At 39.2% G+C, this 13,929-nt stretch overlaps 1 protein-coding gene across 3 annotated transcripts in view; it reads right to left on the reverse strand.

The window, feature by feature from the left end:
• Positions 1 to 13,929, reverse strand: part of itprid1 (ITPR interacting domain containing 1) — an 80,201-nt gene that overhangs the window by 46,794 nt on the left and 19,478 nt on the right. For 2 of the 3 annotated variants that reach the window (XM_008112821.3, XM_008112820.3), the window contains exons 2-5: positions 9,884 to 10,058; positions 9,517 to 9,565; positions 6,735 to 6,781; positions 2,099 to 2,150 (exon numbers count right to left, since the gene is read on the reverse strand). In XM_008112821.3, the coding sequence (XP_008111028.2) occupies positions 2,099 to 2,150; positions 6,735 to 6,781; positions 9,517 to 9,565; positions 9,884 to 10,037 (302 nt within the window). In that variant the 5' untranslated portion in view covers positions 10,038 to 10,058. Of the gene's footprint in view, positions 1 to 2,098; positions 2,151 to 6,734; positions 6,782 to 9,516; positions 9,566 to 9,883; positions 10,059 to 13,929 lie in introns of those variants that run through there. The other variant, XM_008112822.2, reaches the window with a different exon arrangement.

Genomic DNA, 13,929 nt, shown 5'->3' on the forward strand with positions numbered 1-13,929 from the left:
ACAAGATCAGGCAACTTTAACAAAACACTGGTTTTTTCTTTGGCTAGCTTCATCTATATATATAAAAGAGTGATGGCATCAGGGCAGCAGACAAAACAACAAAACTACAGGCCCCCCAACCTCGAAATTTGACAACACAACCCATCATCCATGGCTCTAGGTTGATACAACAAAAAGAAAAGAAAAATCAAGTCCTAATTAGAGGGAGAGGAATAATTGTTTTTATCCAATTGCTGCCAGTTAGAAAGCTAAGTTCACAATGAATTTAAAACATTGACTACTAAAAGGCAGACTGCGTTGGATAATCCAGAACACTGGATAAGCGAATGTTGGATAAGTGAGATTCTACTGTAATATGAAATAATTACTGTGGTAATGCAGTCCAACCCAATTCTGCCATGGAGGACACAATCCAAGCATGCCCAACAGATGGCCACCCAGCATCTCAATACTACTACTACTACTACTACTACTACTAATAATAATAATAACAACATCATACAATCCTAAGGTTTGGAGTGACCCCTAAGGATCATCCAGATCAACTTCCTTCTATCATGCACGAGGACACAATCCAAGCACTCCTGACAGATAGCCATCCAGCCTCTACATAATAATGATGATGAAGATAATAATAATAATAATAATAATAATAATAATAATAATAATAATAATAATAGCATAGAATCCAAGAGTTTGGAGAGACCCCTAAGGGCCATCCAGCCCAACCCTTTCTACTATGCAGCAGGACACAATCCAAGCATTCACAACACATGGACAACGTATAAATACTATACAATACTACACAGGGATATAGACCCCCCTCTACCCTCACCACTTTCACAGTACACAAACAACCAAATGCATACTAAACATAAAGACAACCATACAACAGACATTCAATACCACCACTACCTCAACAAGTTCTCACCAACACCACCAGACAACGCCACAGCAACACGTGGCCGGGCACAGCTAGTTTACTTATAAATGGATAAGAGATCCAGATCAAGGCATTTACTTCATTTAAAAATCTATATTTATCAAAATAAAGACATTTCTTCACATGGTGTGTTTGGGATGGAAAGAATTTGATAACTGTGTTCAAAAAATCTGGGAGAAACCCAAATGTACAGATTCATTCTTTCAGGCCCAGGGCTGTTTGTGCTAAATTCTTTAATATCTGATTTTGAATTCCTGTGTATTTAACAAATGGAGTGCTGAATCATGGTTGTCATGGAATCTCGTTTTTAACACTTATATGTGGAAGAAGGTTTGTTATGGACATACATTAGTGAATAGTGTTTATGCAAGATTGTACTACAGTGCGCAGAGTGCAGGGATGAATTTTATGACATAGTGCGTATTAGGGAGTAAGGCCCCCATCACAGTCATATAAAATCCAGATTATCTGCTTTGAAATAGATTATATGGCAGTGAAGACTCATACAATCCCATCCAAAGCAGATAATGTGGATTATCTGGGTTGATAATCTGGATTATATGGCAGTGTAGAAGGGGCCTGAGAGGGCTAGCTGCAATTGTATCGATGCAATTATTTTCTTCATTCTGTAGTGTGCACATGTGTGTTACATTGGGAAATGTTATGTTATTAAGTTCTCCCATGATCCTAGCAGTTGGAAATGGGGCAACTCAACAACTGACACGGCATGCAGACGTCTCTATGTACAGTCATGTCTGTGCACCTACTTGCCTGGATGATTTAGATACAATTGCTGCTTATGTGTGGGAAAACCTGATAGTGTGAACCTAGTCTTATTCACACCCTGTTGATGTGATACATGAGAGTGCAGTAGTTACTTAATCATTTGGTTACTTGCTTGTACTAGCATGAAAGATAAATCTGTATTTTGGCATAGAAAGCATTACATTGACACCCAAATACAACATTGACTAATTACGTAGTCCTTAAGCTTAATACTAGGAAAAGTAAATGCTGTCATTAAGTTAGCAAATATTCTTCCTGCCATCCTATAGTTAAAACATCATGGAGGCACTTGATCTAACAGGACTTGATTGCCTTTGGGATTTTGAAATGCAGATGCTAGGATTGGACATCTGAACACAGATTACCTACCTCATGTAGTTCTGCACAGTCATTTGTACCATTCCCAATGGGGGTGAAAGAGCTACAAAGAAATAAAATATTTGTTAAGTTAGTTGTTTTATTACACCCAACAGCAGATGTCCTGTTAAGCCATTTCAGTTTTAAACCTAGGGCTCTTTCACATTAAAGAATTACAGCACCATGATCCCACTTTACTTATCATGCAATCTTCTATGGAATCCTAGAATATGAGAATTTGAAATCCTGTCCCCAAAACTGAAAAGTCAAACATTCCATAAGATTCCAGGGTTCTATAACATTTATATTGGAATCATAGCAGTGTAATTTTGTAGCATGAAAAGGTGCTGAGTTGTGAATTTTACTGGATAACAAGGAATAGCTTTGGAAATGAGGACAAATACATTAAGAATTATTTAGTGGAAGGAAAAGCAAATAGAGATCTTGAGAACAGTTTTTTTCTAGGATAATACATTTGAGTTATGATATATATTGACATAAATAAAATAGATATATGGTACGATACTATAAAAGTAACGCATTAGCCCAACATTTTTGGACTAGAAAGTAGGAATGTGCATGCAATTAATTCCTACAATTTCTACCATTTCTTTCATGTCTTCTGTTTCTTTGGAAGCATGAAACAGGAAGCCCCCTCCCCACATGGAAATCTGTCTGACACGAAAGCCTGCTTTCATGTGCATCTGAACTTGCCTCCTTACCTTGGAAAGAGAGTGTGTGTGTGGCGGGATGTCCAGGCAGGCAAGCCTGGAGCGCGGCTGCAGGTGTGCTCTGGGCCTGCCTGTGCACCCTGCCACACACACACACACACACACACAGAGTGTGATGGGGTGTGCGTGATGGGGAGTGCAGGCAGACAGGCTTGGAGCATGCCTGCAACTGAGCATCTCTTACTCCTTTCCAAGGCAGGCAGCCCAAAGAGTGCCTGCAGCTGAGCGCCTTTTACTCTTACTCTCCTTTCCAAGGAGAGTATGTGTGGTGAGGCATGCAGACAGACCCGGAAAGTGTGAGTGCCTGCAGCCAAGTGCCAGGTAAGAAGACCGCACACCAGTGGGTGGAGCCAGTGGGTGGAAAGCCCCCCATAACGATTAATGAATTTTCCCAGTATAGCTTCTTAGGTTTTGCTAGCCGATGTGTCTGCTCACCCACTTGTTCCATTTTTGGTGCTATTTCAATCAATATCATAATTGGGCAGACAACAGGGTCTTTCAGAAGTAGTGTGTGGTTTGCTGGGGTTTCCTGTGGTTTAGAATGCAAAATGTTTCCTTGCACTATAGAACTGTAATTTTAACAAATACTGAAGAGAGAGAGTTTTGAATGTCTGTGAAGAAATCAACTTCAGAGTGGGAATAAAGTGAATCCCGCAAAAACTGAGATACTCTGGGCCGGCCAGCCACCAGAGTTAATCCAGTCACTGCCTGACTTTGATGGGGAAGTTCTGGTTCCATCTGCTACTGTTAAAAGCCTTGGTGTTGTGTTGGACTCATTGCTGACAATGGAGGCCCAGATCACTGCCATAAGTAAGCAGGCCTTTTTTCATCTTCGCCAGGCAAGGAAATTGGCATCCTACCTTTCGACAGAAGCATTGACAACGGTAATCCATGCAACAGTCACCACTAGGTTGGATTATTGTAATGCCTTATATGCCGGCCTTCTGAAGACAAAAACCCAGAAGATCCGAATGGTCCAAAATGCGGCGGCCAGGCTGCTAGCGGGATCATCTATAAGATCCCATATTACACCGATTCTGAAACAACTGCATTGGCTACCAACAGAACATTGGATCTCTTACAAGATACTGATCCTGACATTTAGAGCTCGAAATGGCCAAGGACCATTATATCTTAGGGACCGCCTCATTCCTTGTTTCCATCAGTGGTCACCTCGATCCTCCCAGGAAAATCTCCTATACGTACCGGGCCCTAGGGAGGTACACCTGGAAGCTACAAGGCGTAGAGCCTTTTTGATCTATGCTCCAATTCTGTGGAACTCATTGCCTCCATATATTTGAGCAATGTTGGAGTTGCAACCTTTTGTAAAAGTGCTCAAGACTTGGCTGTTTGGTTGTGCATTCAAGTAAATCAGATCAAATTTGCCAAATAGTCAATGTTGAAGGTTTTTAGGTTGAATGTTTTTATGTTGAATGTTTTTTATATTGTGGAATGATATTTTAAATTGTAAGTCGCTCGGAGCACTCTGGTGGAGAGCGACTAATTAAGAAATAAAGTGAAGTGAAGTGAAGTGAAGTGAATAAAATGTGTTGGAATTCTCAAAAATTGTCCAGGAGAATGGACATCATTTGAATGTTTTACACAGACACAATCCAAACTAAGATTCAGAAGACCGTCAAAATAGTTTGCTAATAACTTTGATTATAAAAGACTAGTAATGATGAAAATAAGAACAATGATTAGACAAACAACATTGAGAAGATTTAATAATTGATATGTTGGGTTTTTTTGTTTGGGAGATTAGGGAATTTTATGGTACCACAACTTCTTATTGGTTATCTGGGGCACAGTCTCAAAGCAGTTAAATGACTTTTGCTGAATATAAGATACCGCAGAATATATGTATTTACCCAAATCTAATGCTCACCTTTTTTGGCTAAATTACCTTCCTAAAATTGTGATGTGCATTAGATTACTGTAATATGGTAATCTTGGTACAGAACTAAAGCATAGGGGGAAGCTACTTCAGGATACCATGCAGCTGTGGACAAGTATACATAGGGACCACCAAACGCAGCGCCCAAACAAGAGTCAAAGAACATGAAAGGCACTGCAGACTAATTCAGCCAGAGAAATCAGCCATAGCAGAGCACTTGATGAACCAGCCTGGACACAGTATATTATTTGAGAACACAGAAATGCTGGACCATTCCAACAACTATCATGTCAGACTACACAGAGAAGCCATTGAAATCCACAAGCATGTGGACAACTTCATCAGAAAGGAAGAAACCATGAAAATGAACAAAATCTGGCTACCAGTATTAAAAAACAAAGGATGCCCCCAGGCAAGAGACAAAACCTTTCCCATGCTAATTAGGGTGATTAACTGAAACATTAATGCTGGCTTCCCAGTGACAAAGGACTTTTGCCACACCCTGGACTCTACACAGATATATATTCTTTCCTTTCCTTACTTAGTTTATCCATACTTCACAACCTCTGAGGATGCCTGCCATAGATGTGGGCAAAACGTCAGGAGAGAATACTTCTGGAACATGGCCACACAGCCTGAAAGACATACAACAACCCTGTGATCCCAGCCATGAAAGCCTTCGACAACACATCTTCCTTGCTTAGTTTCTCCATACCTCACAACCTCTGAGGATGCCTGCCATAGATGTGGGTGAAACGTCAAGAGAGAATACTTCTGGAACATGGCCACACAGCCCGAAAGACATACAACAACCCTGTGATCCCGGCCATGAAAGCCTTCGACAATACAGTTCAAACCACATGCTCTAAGTCTATAAATTCTACATTCTATAAATATTTCCAAGTTGTTTAGAAGATATATGTCTTTGCTCGGAATGGCTAAATTCCTCCGTAACAGAAATTTCAGACTTGTTTATTTCCAAAAGTTTGTTACTTCAAACAATGAATGTAATGGGTAGTTGTAAATCATCAGGGTTTGGGCCCGGGCTGTGGTGCAGGCTGGTGAGCAGCCAGCCGGCTGCAGCCAGCTGTAACAAATTACTCTGACCAAGAGGTCATGAGTTCGAGGCCAGCTCGGAGCCTATGTTTGTCTTGTCCTTGTTCTATGTTAAAGGCATTGAATGTTTGCCTAATATATGTAATGTGATCCGCCCTGAGTCCCCTTCGGGGTGAGAAAGGCGGAATATAAATACTGTAAATAAATAAATAAATAAATGTTGATTTTTTTTTTTGATCACCCAGAATCCCCAAAGCAACAAAAGCCATTAACAGAGAACCTTTTCCAAATTCTACCTAAAGAAGTTGATTTTACACCTCAATTATGAGATGTAACCGCATGGCAACTGTATTGTATTTAACTGGAACTCTTAATGTACAGTACTGTATGGAATTATGAGGCACTAAGTGCTTCATACAAATTGTATATAAAGTGTTAATAAAACTGTATATAAAAGAATGTATAGTTTTGTATTTAAGCATTATATATAACCTTTTTATTTCAAAATTTTAACTAGTAAATCTGTAACCGAACATTTTCACAGCTGTACGGCATGAGGTCTTTTCAATTTGTAAAATAAATTGTCACTGTAATGTACTATTAGAGGATCAGGAATCAAGCAGCAGTTTCCTGAGAAGCAGAAAATGGAAGGCAGAGAGTGGAAAACATTTCTGGGATAACACTGTTTGAGAATGGTGTGAAGTATGTTATAAATGGGAAAGAAAACTACTTGTAGAACCATCTGTTTTAATTGTATTCTCTCTTCATTATTTACTCAGTTTTAACCTGTACTTCTGTCCCCTGCACTTTTAAATTGTTTTTCCAAAGAGAATGAGTGAGTTTGGTTAAACAAATGTTTGTTGTGATTAAATAAATGGTGCAATGTTCTGTGAAGGATTTCTACTGACCTCTTTTATGCAATTTCTTTCTGGCCTTTTATTCTCAAATGCAAGTATCGTCTTACCTGCTGCTTTGTCTCTGCTTTCTTGGGACTCTTTCTTTGCAGATAGGCTGATGAAATCAGGGTGGTGGTTGAAGAGAAAAGATTAAATATTGAGAATTCTCATTCACATATTTACAAAACAGATGTGACAATGCTTTTTAAAAAAATAGAAGTGATTCTTCTTAGAAAGTGAGCTGGGCTGATTTCGTTTCCCTATAACTGCCCTTTTCCAGTTCAACATGCCACAATCCTAATTCCTAACGCATAACCTTCATAACAAAAAGTTTGCTTATCCTGGCAGCATACTAATAAAGAAATCAGTATGAATAAAAGTGCTTCTCTTCAGGAATAGAGAAGAATTTTTGGAAAATGCCTTGCCTAGAAACGAACTCCTCCAGTTGAGAAATTCCTGCACTATTGTTAGGTGAAATGCAACCTTCTTCAGATTTCACCCCAACTCATAATGGTTCAGCATCAGGGCTTTTTAAAAAAAACTAGTTTCACAAGTTACAAAGGGGCAGAAGGGAAGAAAAATAAAGCATCCAATATTGACGCAGAAGTATTAAGTGCTTCTGTATTCCAAAATATTACTGCCAATAGAAACTCTAGGAAGAAGAGCACTTCTTTCTGTTTGATTTTGTAAGAATTCTTTCTGATTCATTTACCAGGAAGAATGAAACCGGATATTCTCAGAGTTAAGCTGAGGGCTGTTTCTAGGAGTGTTCACTTTGCATGGGGAAACTGAATCAGGCTGAGTCAAAATGCACCTTCACTTTTCCACAGCATTTGTCCTTGGCAAAAAGGAAGGATATCATCAATTTTGGGAATAGAAATAAAATGAGGCAGCTTCCCAACACTATAAAACAGCACTCTTACTCGTGGCAGCCTTTAACAACAAAATTACCCAGAACCTCTCTGGGAACAATGCCATTTTATCATGTAATTGGCAGCCGCTGAGAAGTGCTTGCCTTCCTACTGCAAAACTGGCAGTGCTAGTGAAAAATGGTAAAGAAATGGAAGCAATTTCAACTCCTCTCTTTTTTTCATTCTTTGCCTTCCCTAATTTCAAGTTGAAAGCTTTCACTGAGAATTCCTCACTCACTTCACTTTCCTAAGCAAGGCTAAACTCTGCATTTACTGACTAGAAAGTTACAGGTTCTGCTTATTATTTCTATTATATTTCTGTCACTCATTTAACGGGAGCAATACTATACAGCTTAGAAGTTCTGTCAAGAATGAAAGATTTAAGAATGTTCAAGAATCTTTTCTGGAGTGATTTTGGCATTTGTTCTTATTATTCCCCAACACCCTTCCTTTCCCCTCCCTTCTCCCATTTTAAAATGTGTATGTTTGGGAAAGTGGGAGAAACAAGCAGATGAGGTCACCAAGGACACTCATCTGGGGGGAGTGTCACTGTTTGACTTCTCCCCACGCTAGCCCTAGTCTTCTCTATTTTTTTTCATGTCAAGAGCAACCGGAAGACTGCCAGAAGCTGCCATGCACCATCTGATGGCATCCAGCAGGCTCCGTCCTCCCAGCATACTGCAAGCACCCTGGGATACTGAAAAGCATCAATGTGATGAGTCCTTATACTTCCAAATGCACCCGTAAAATGGTTAGAATTTGGACTAAAATTTAGGAAATTAAAAATTGAACTTTACTAATTCATGAAACTCACTAGATAGCCTTGGCCAGTCATGCTTTCTCAATCTGATATATATATATATATATATATATATATATATATATATATATATATATATATAATGGTAGGCTTGGACCCAAACTGGTTTGAATGAAAATGATTTGTAGTTTTTGGTGGGGCATTTTGTATAATCTCCAAAAACAGAACGGGGAAGAGAGAGCCGAAAAGCCCAGCAAAATGGATTAAGGGAGCCAGATTTATTGGTTCTGGAGAGGAAGGAGTTAAGTCTTATTTTTTAAAAACATTATGGCAAAAACTTAACATAATTATTAAAAAATAGTAGATTGGCAAATTGCTTTGAAACTTGGCAGCCCTACAATTGTAAATGGGGTCTAAAACTGAGGTAGGTTTCATGCAGACAAGCCTTAAAATGACTGAGGATTGAGCCTATAAAGTTTCCCATTGTAGTCAATGGGCAGCATTCTTTGCCAAATGGCAAAACCCCTCCCCATTTGAGTAACTTCCTGGTAAACACAATAAGGGGTCACCAGACAATGGACCTCAAAATGGCATGCCTTTTGGCCGAATTCCACACCTCTAATAAGGAGAGCAATGTATATTGATTTCTGATGAAGGGAATATGGGCTATGAATATATCAGGATTTTTTTTTCAAATTGGATATTCTTTCTTAAACAATTTATTGAAAAGTGTGCTTTGTCCTGGAATGTTTGCAAGTTTTGAAAGAAGGGAAGAGATACAGCACATATGCGGAGAAGACAAAAAGATTACTAGATCTGATGCTTTAAAACAGCCTTCTCCACCTTCAAGATCTCTCAAGGAGTTTTCTAAATGCTTGTTGCACTGACAAGGCCCGTCTTAAATCAAATCTCAATAAGTCTTCATATGCAAACTTCAACCAGATCTAGAACAGCTCTACTTTTTCTCTAAAATATATTTGGAAATAACAAATGATTGATTTCACACTTTGTTTCCACTAGAGGCCTTTCCAGAAAGGTATGCTTAGGATCACAGAAGTGGAATCACAATTACTTATAATAGTGAAAAAATCTATCCATAAAGATAAGCACATATACAAGGATAAAGTTTGTATCTTTTATTTTAAGTTGTACATATTGTTCAGAATCCCTCCTACTTACTAGAAACCAGAATCCATCCAGCTGCAAAGATTTGCTTCCTTGCGGTCCACTGAAAATTGGATAGGACAGAATATTATTTGTTTAACCATTGCACTCATCAGCTGTTTAACTCAGAGGATGAAATGTATGTATCCTCTGCTAATTTAACAAGTTAGGGACCAGGGCACTGTCAAAGAGTGAAAATGGTTGAAAAGCAGAGCGTGCTTATTCAGACAAGAGGTGGGAAATAGAACAGCATGGTTGAAACGGTGGATATCATTTAGATCTGTTGAAATAGCAAAATGTCAAGAAACAGATGAAAATGTGGCAAGGGGGGCAAAAGAGGCCTTTTAGTATTGAGATCTTAAACATTTTTGCAATTCCTTACCCAGATGTGGGATAGAAGACGGCTTCCTTAATGTTACTTCTGCAGTGCAAAAATCTTCATCCTGTTGAATCCATGATTTTCTGGTGGATAAGAGGCGCTCTCTTTTCTTTTTTTCAGTATTATGGCTTCCATGATAATGATACTCTGAGGTCATTGCTGTGCACAAATATAAAGCCTTGCAAAAACAAGGAACAAAAAAACTTTTAAGAAAGAGTGAATGTTTGATAACTTTGAAGTACGCCATTGTGAGAAATCATTCCCTAGCTGTGGAAAGCAAGACTAAATTTTAACTATTTTAAAAATATCTAAATATTTAATTCTATTTTAATGTTTATATGCTTTAGATTTTAATTTACATTTTGTTGTGATTTTTAGTGTTAGGCTGCCAGGTTCGAATCCAACCTGGGGAGAGTGCAGATGAGCTCCCCTCTATCAGCTCCAGCTCTACGTGCGGACATAAGAGAAGCCTCCCACAAGGATTGTAAAAACATCAAAACATCCGGCGTCCCCTGGGCAACGTCCTTGCAGATGGCCAATTCTTTCACACCAGAAGCAACTTGCAGTTTCTCAAGTTGCTCCTGACACAAAAAAAAAAAAAAAAAAAACTTATAGCAATGCCATGAATGAAAAACCTCTCAATTGTCCCCTCAGTGGTTTCCTTGATTGAACCAATTTAACTGTAACGTAGTCTTCTTCTTTTCGTATTACTTTTTTTCTTCTCCAGCATTGGTGCTGTATCAAAAGATAATACTAAATCACTTCTGAATACTTTCAATGATTAAAAACCTATAATGATGATATATATGTCTACTATATGAAACAATTTAGTTATTCAATCCAATTGTGAGGAATCTGTGGCTCTCAAGTTGTTGTTTTACATCCCTCATATTGCCTAGTCTGGCTAAGGCTAATGTAGTTTGACAACTGCAGTACAGCAACTTTCCAAGAGCAGCTAATTAAGTGGTTCTCAACTTATGGGTCCACAGGTGCTTTGTCCTACAACTCCTGGAAATCCCAGCCAGTTTACCAGCTGTTAGGATTTCTGGGAGCTGAAGGCCAAAACATCTGGGGACCCACAGGTTTAGAACCATTGAGCTAGTTGCTCATTTAATATTAAAAGCTATCTTTATTAAGTTGCCTAAAGCCTGCCTGAATAAAAAGAGAGATCAACAATGTAGGTGGGATGGTGGTGGTTGTGGTGGGGTTAGGTTTTCTCAGGACCTCATCACAGCATCGTGATTTGCGAGCCTTTATGGTGAATTGGGGAGGCAGCGGTGCAACCCTGGCACCCTAGCCAGCAGCTGATCCTTTCCCATCACACTTGGGGAAGTATTGCCATGTGGCTTAATCTCATGGTAGCCCTGTTGTTCCTAATGGGACACATGGAGGCTATTGTGTTGGTGGTGCAGCATCCTACCTTGCTGCCAGCCCAGTTCATCCATGGAGCACTGCTGGAAGTCAGCCTACATCATCTGATGGGTGGCATGGGGCTCTGTGAGTGAACTGGGGCAGAAACGTCCTAGGACACTTGTTTTTTCATATGTGATGAGGTCATCAGAAGTGAACTGTGCATTGTAAAACCAATGAAAGAGAAGGAAAGCCAGCTTTTCCAGATGTGTAAATGCTTTTGAAGAACTCAATTATGTATTTTGTTGCTACTTCCTTCTTAAAGAGCACCCTTGGGAATAGAGAATTTAAAATTTTCTATTCATTCAGCTCAGTTTTAGCAACCAAAAGCTTCCCCTGGCATCACATATTGCTGTTTGTTTTGTTTTTAGAAAAGAGTTCCCCATTGCATTGGTGGGAGAACCATACTAGGTCCTGTTCAGCTAACTGAGATATCATGCCAGTGGCACTACATGGACTAATCTTCAAGGAGCCTCAGGCCCCTTTCACACAGCTGAATAAAATCCCACATTGTCTGCTTTGAACTGGAATATATGGCAGTATGGACTAAAATAACCCAGTTCAAAGCAGATATTGTGGGATTTTCTGCCTTGAATTCTGGGTTGTATGGTTGTGCGGAAGGTTCATGTATAACTTCCTCACTGGCTTGGCCAAAATCATGGAAAGGATTTCATTGCCTCAGGCCCCTTCTACACTACAATATAGTTCATACCCTGTTTTCCCAAAAATAAGACAGGGTCTTATATTAATTTTTGCTCCCAAAGATGAACTAGGTCTTATTTTCAGGGGATGTCTTATTTTTCCATGAAGAAAAGCTCACATTTATTGTTGAACAACAAAATGAACATTTATTATATACTGTAAAGTAGTTGTCATCACAAACCAGCATAACCAGACAAACTATGAATCCTATCAAGTATTTCTTGTTACTACCATTATTTACATGTACAACAATCTATGGTACCTCTTGTAGTTTAGGTTTCACAAGGTTTCCATTATTATAAAATAATAATATGATAATATAATAAAATAATAGTATAGAATATAATGATATAAAATATATTAATAGGATAATATAAAATGGAATATAATAATAACAGAATAATAATATAATAATATGAAAATATAATAGAATAATAATATAATGATATAATAATAATAGAAAAATATAATATAATGACATAAATTTATTAATAGGATAATATAATAATGGGATATAATAATAGTAAGAGAATATGATGATAATAATATGGTAATAGAATAATAGTATAATATATGTTTCATGGCATAGGATAGGAATAAGGATGAGAGGAGAATCCCTATGCGTCCTGTACCTTTAAGAAGCAGAAGGAGCAGGACGAGTGGAAAGCCCTCTTCCTTCCCTCCCACCCTCCCTTGCCCTGGCTCCAGGAGCCAATCAGAAGCCTTGGGGGCAAAGGGAGCATGGCCAGGACGGAGCCTTGTCTCCGAAGGAAGAAACGGCAGCGCAGCAGCAGCCACGGAAGGTTCTTCAAGCCGCATCTCTCCCTCCCTCCGGTGTGTATGAGTGCTGCTTTAGTCCTGCAGCCATGGTTCCCAATGGAACTTTGCTGCAGCCTTAGTTGCTAGGTCTTACTTTCAGGGGAGGCCTTATATTTGGCAATCCCCCCAAACCCCTACTAGGTCTTATTTTTTGGGGAGGTCTTATTTTAGGGGAAACACGGTATTATAAAATCAGAAAATCCAGATTATCTGCTTTGAACAGGATTATTTGAGTCTACATTGCCATATAATCCAGTTCAAAGCAGATAATCTGTATTTTATATGGCAATGTAGAAAGGGCCCCAGTTTCCCTGGAGGCTTGTTCACACTGCAACATACAAAAGGAAAGTATTGGGTATGAACCAGGCTAAAAATTATTGAAAAATCATGTCAAGGATACCTCTCAACCATAAACACAAAAGGCTTTTTTTTAAAGGGATGAGGAGATAATGAAGCCCCTAGTCATCTGCTGGAATGCAGATGAGGTACAAATGCATTAAATTAGAATAACCAAGTGCTATTCGGAGCTCCGGTGGTGAAGTGCGTGCTGAGCTGCTGAACTTGCAGACCGAAAGGTCCCAGGTTCAAATCCCGGGATCGGCTTGAGCGCCCGCTGTTAGCTCCAGCTCCCGCCAACCTAGCAGTTCGAAAACATGCAAATCTGAGTAGATCAATAGGTACCGCTCTGGCAGGAAGGTAACAGCGCTCCATGCAGTCATGCCGGCCACATGACCTTGGAGGTGTCTACGGACAATGCCGGCTCTTTGGCTTAGAAATGGAGATGAGCACCAACCCCCAGAGTCAGACATGACTGGACTTAACGTCAGGGGAAACCTTTACCTTTACCTTATTCTAGCCAGAATACTCTTCTACCTGATGCCTACAACCTTTTTGGGCTGTAGCCCCCCTAGCTTCACAGCTATTAGTCAGATAGCTTCATAATTGGTTGGCGAACCAAGTTCAAAAAGTTATCATCGATGATTACACTTCAAACTGCAAGGAGATCTCAAGTTTAGTTTAGGGCCAGTACTCTTCAACATTTTTATCAATGGCTTAGATGGTGTGGTAGAGAGAATCCTTATCAAGTTTGCAGATAAAACAAAACTGCGAGGAGTGGT

Source organism: Anolis carolinensis, chromosome 6 (genome assembly GCF_035594765.1).
Source record: "Anolis carolinensis isolate JA03-04 chromosome 6, rAnoCar3.1.pri, whole genome shotgun sequence".
Lineage (NCBI taxonomy): Eukaryota > Metazoa > Chordata > Lepidosauria > Squamata > Dactyloidae > Anolis > Anolis carolinensis.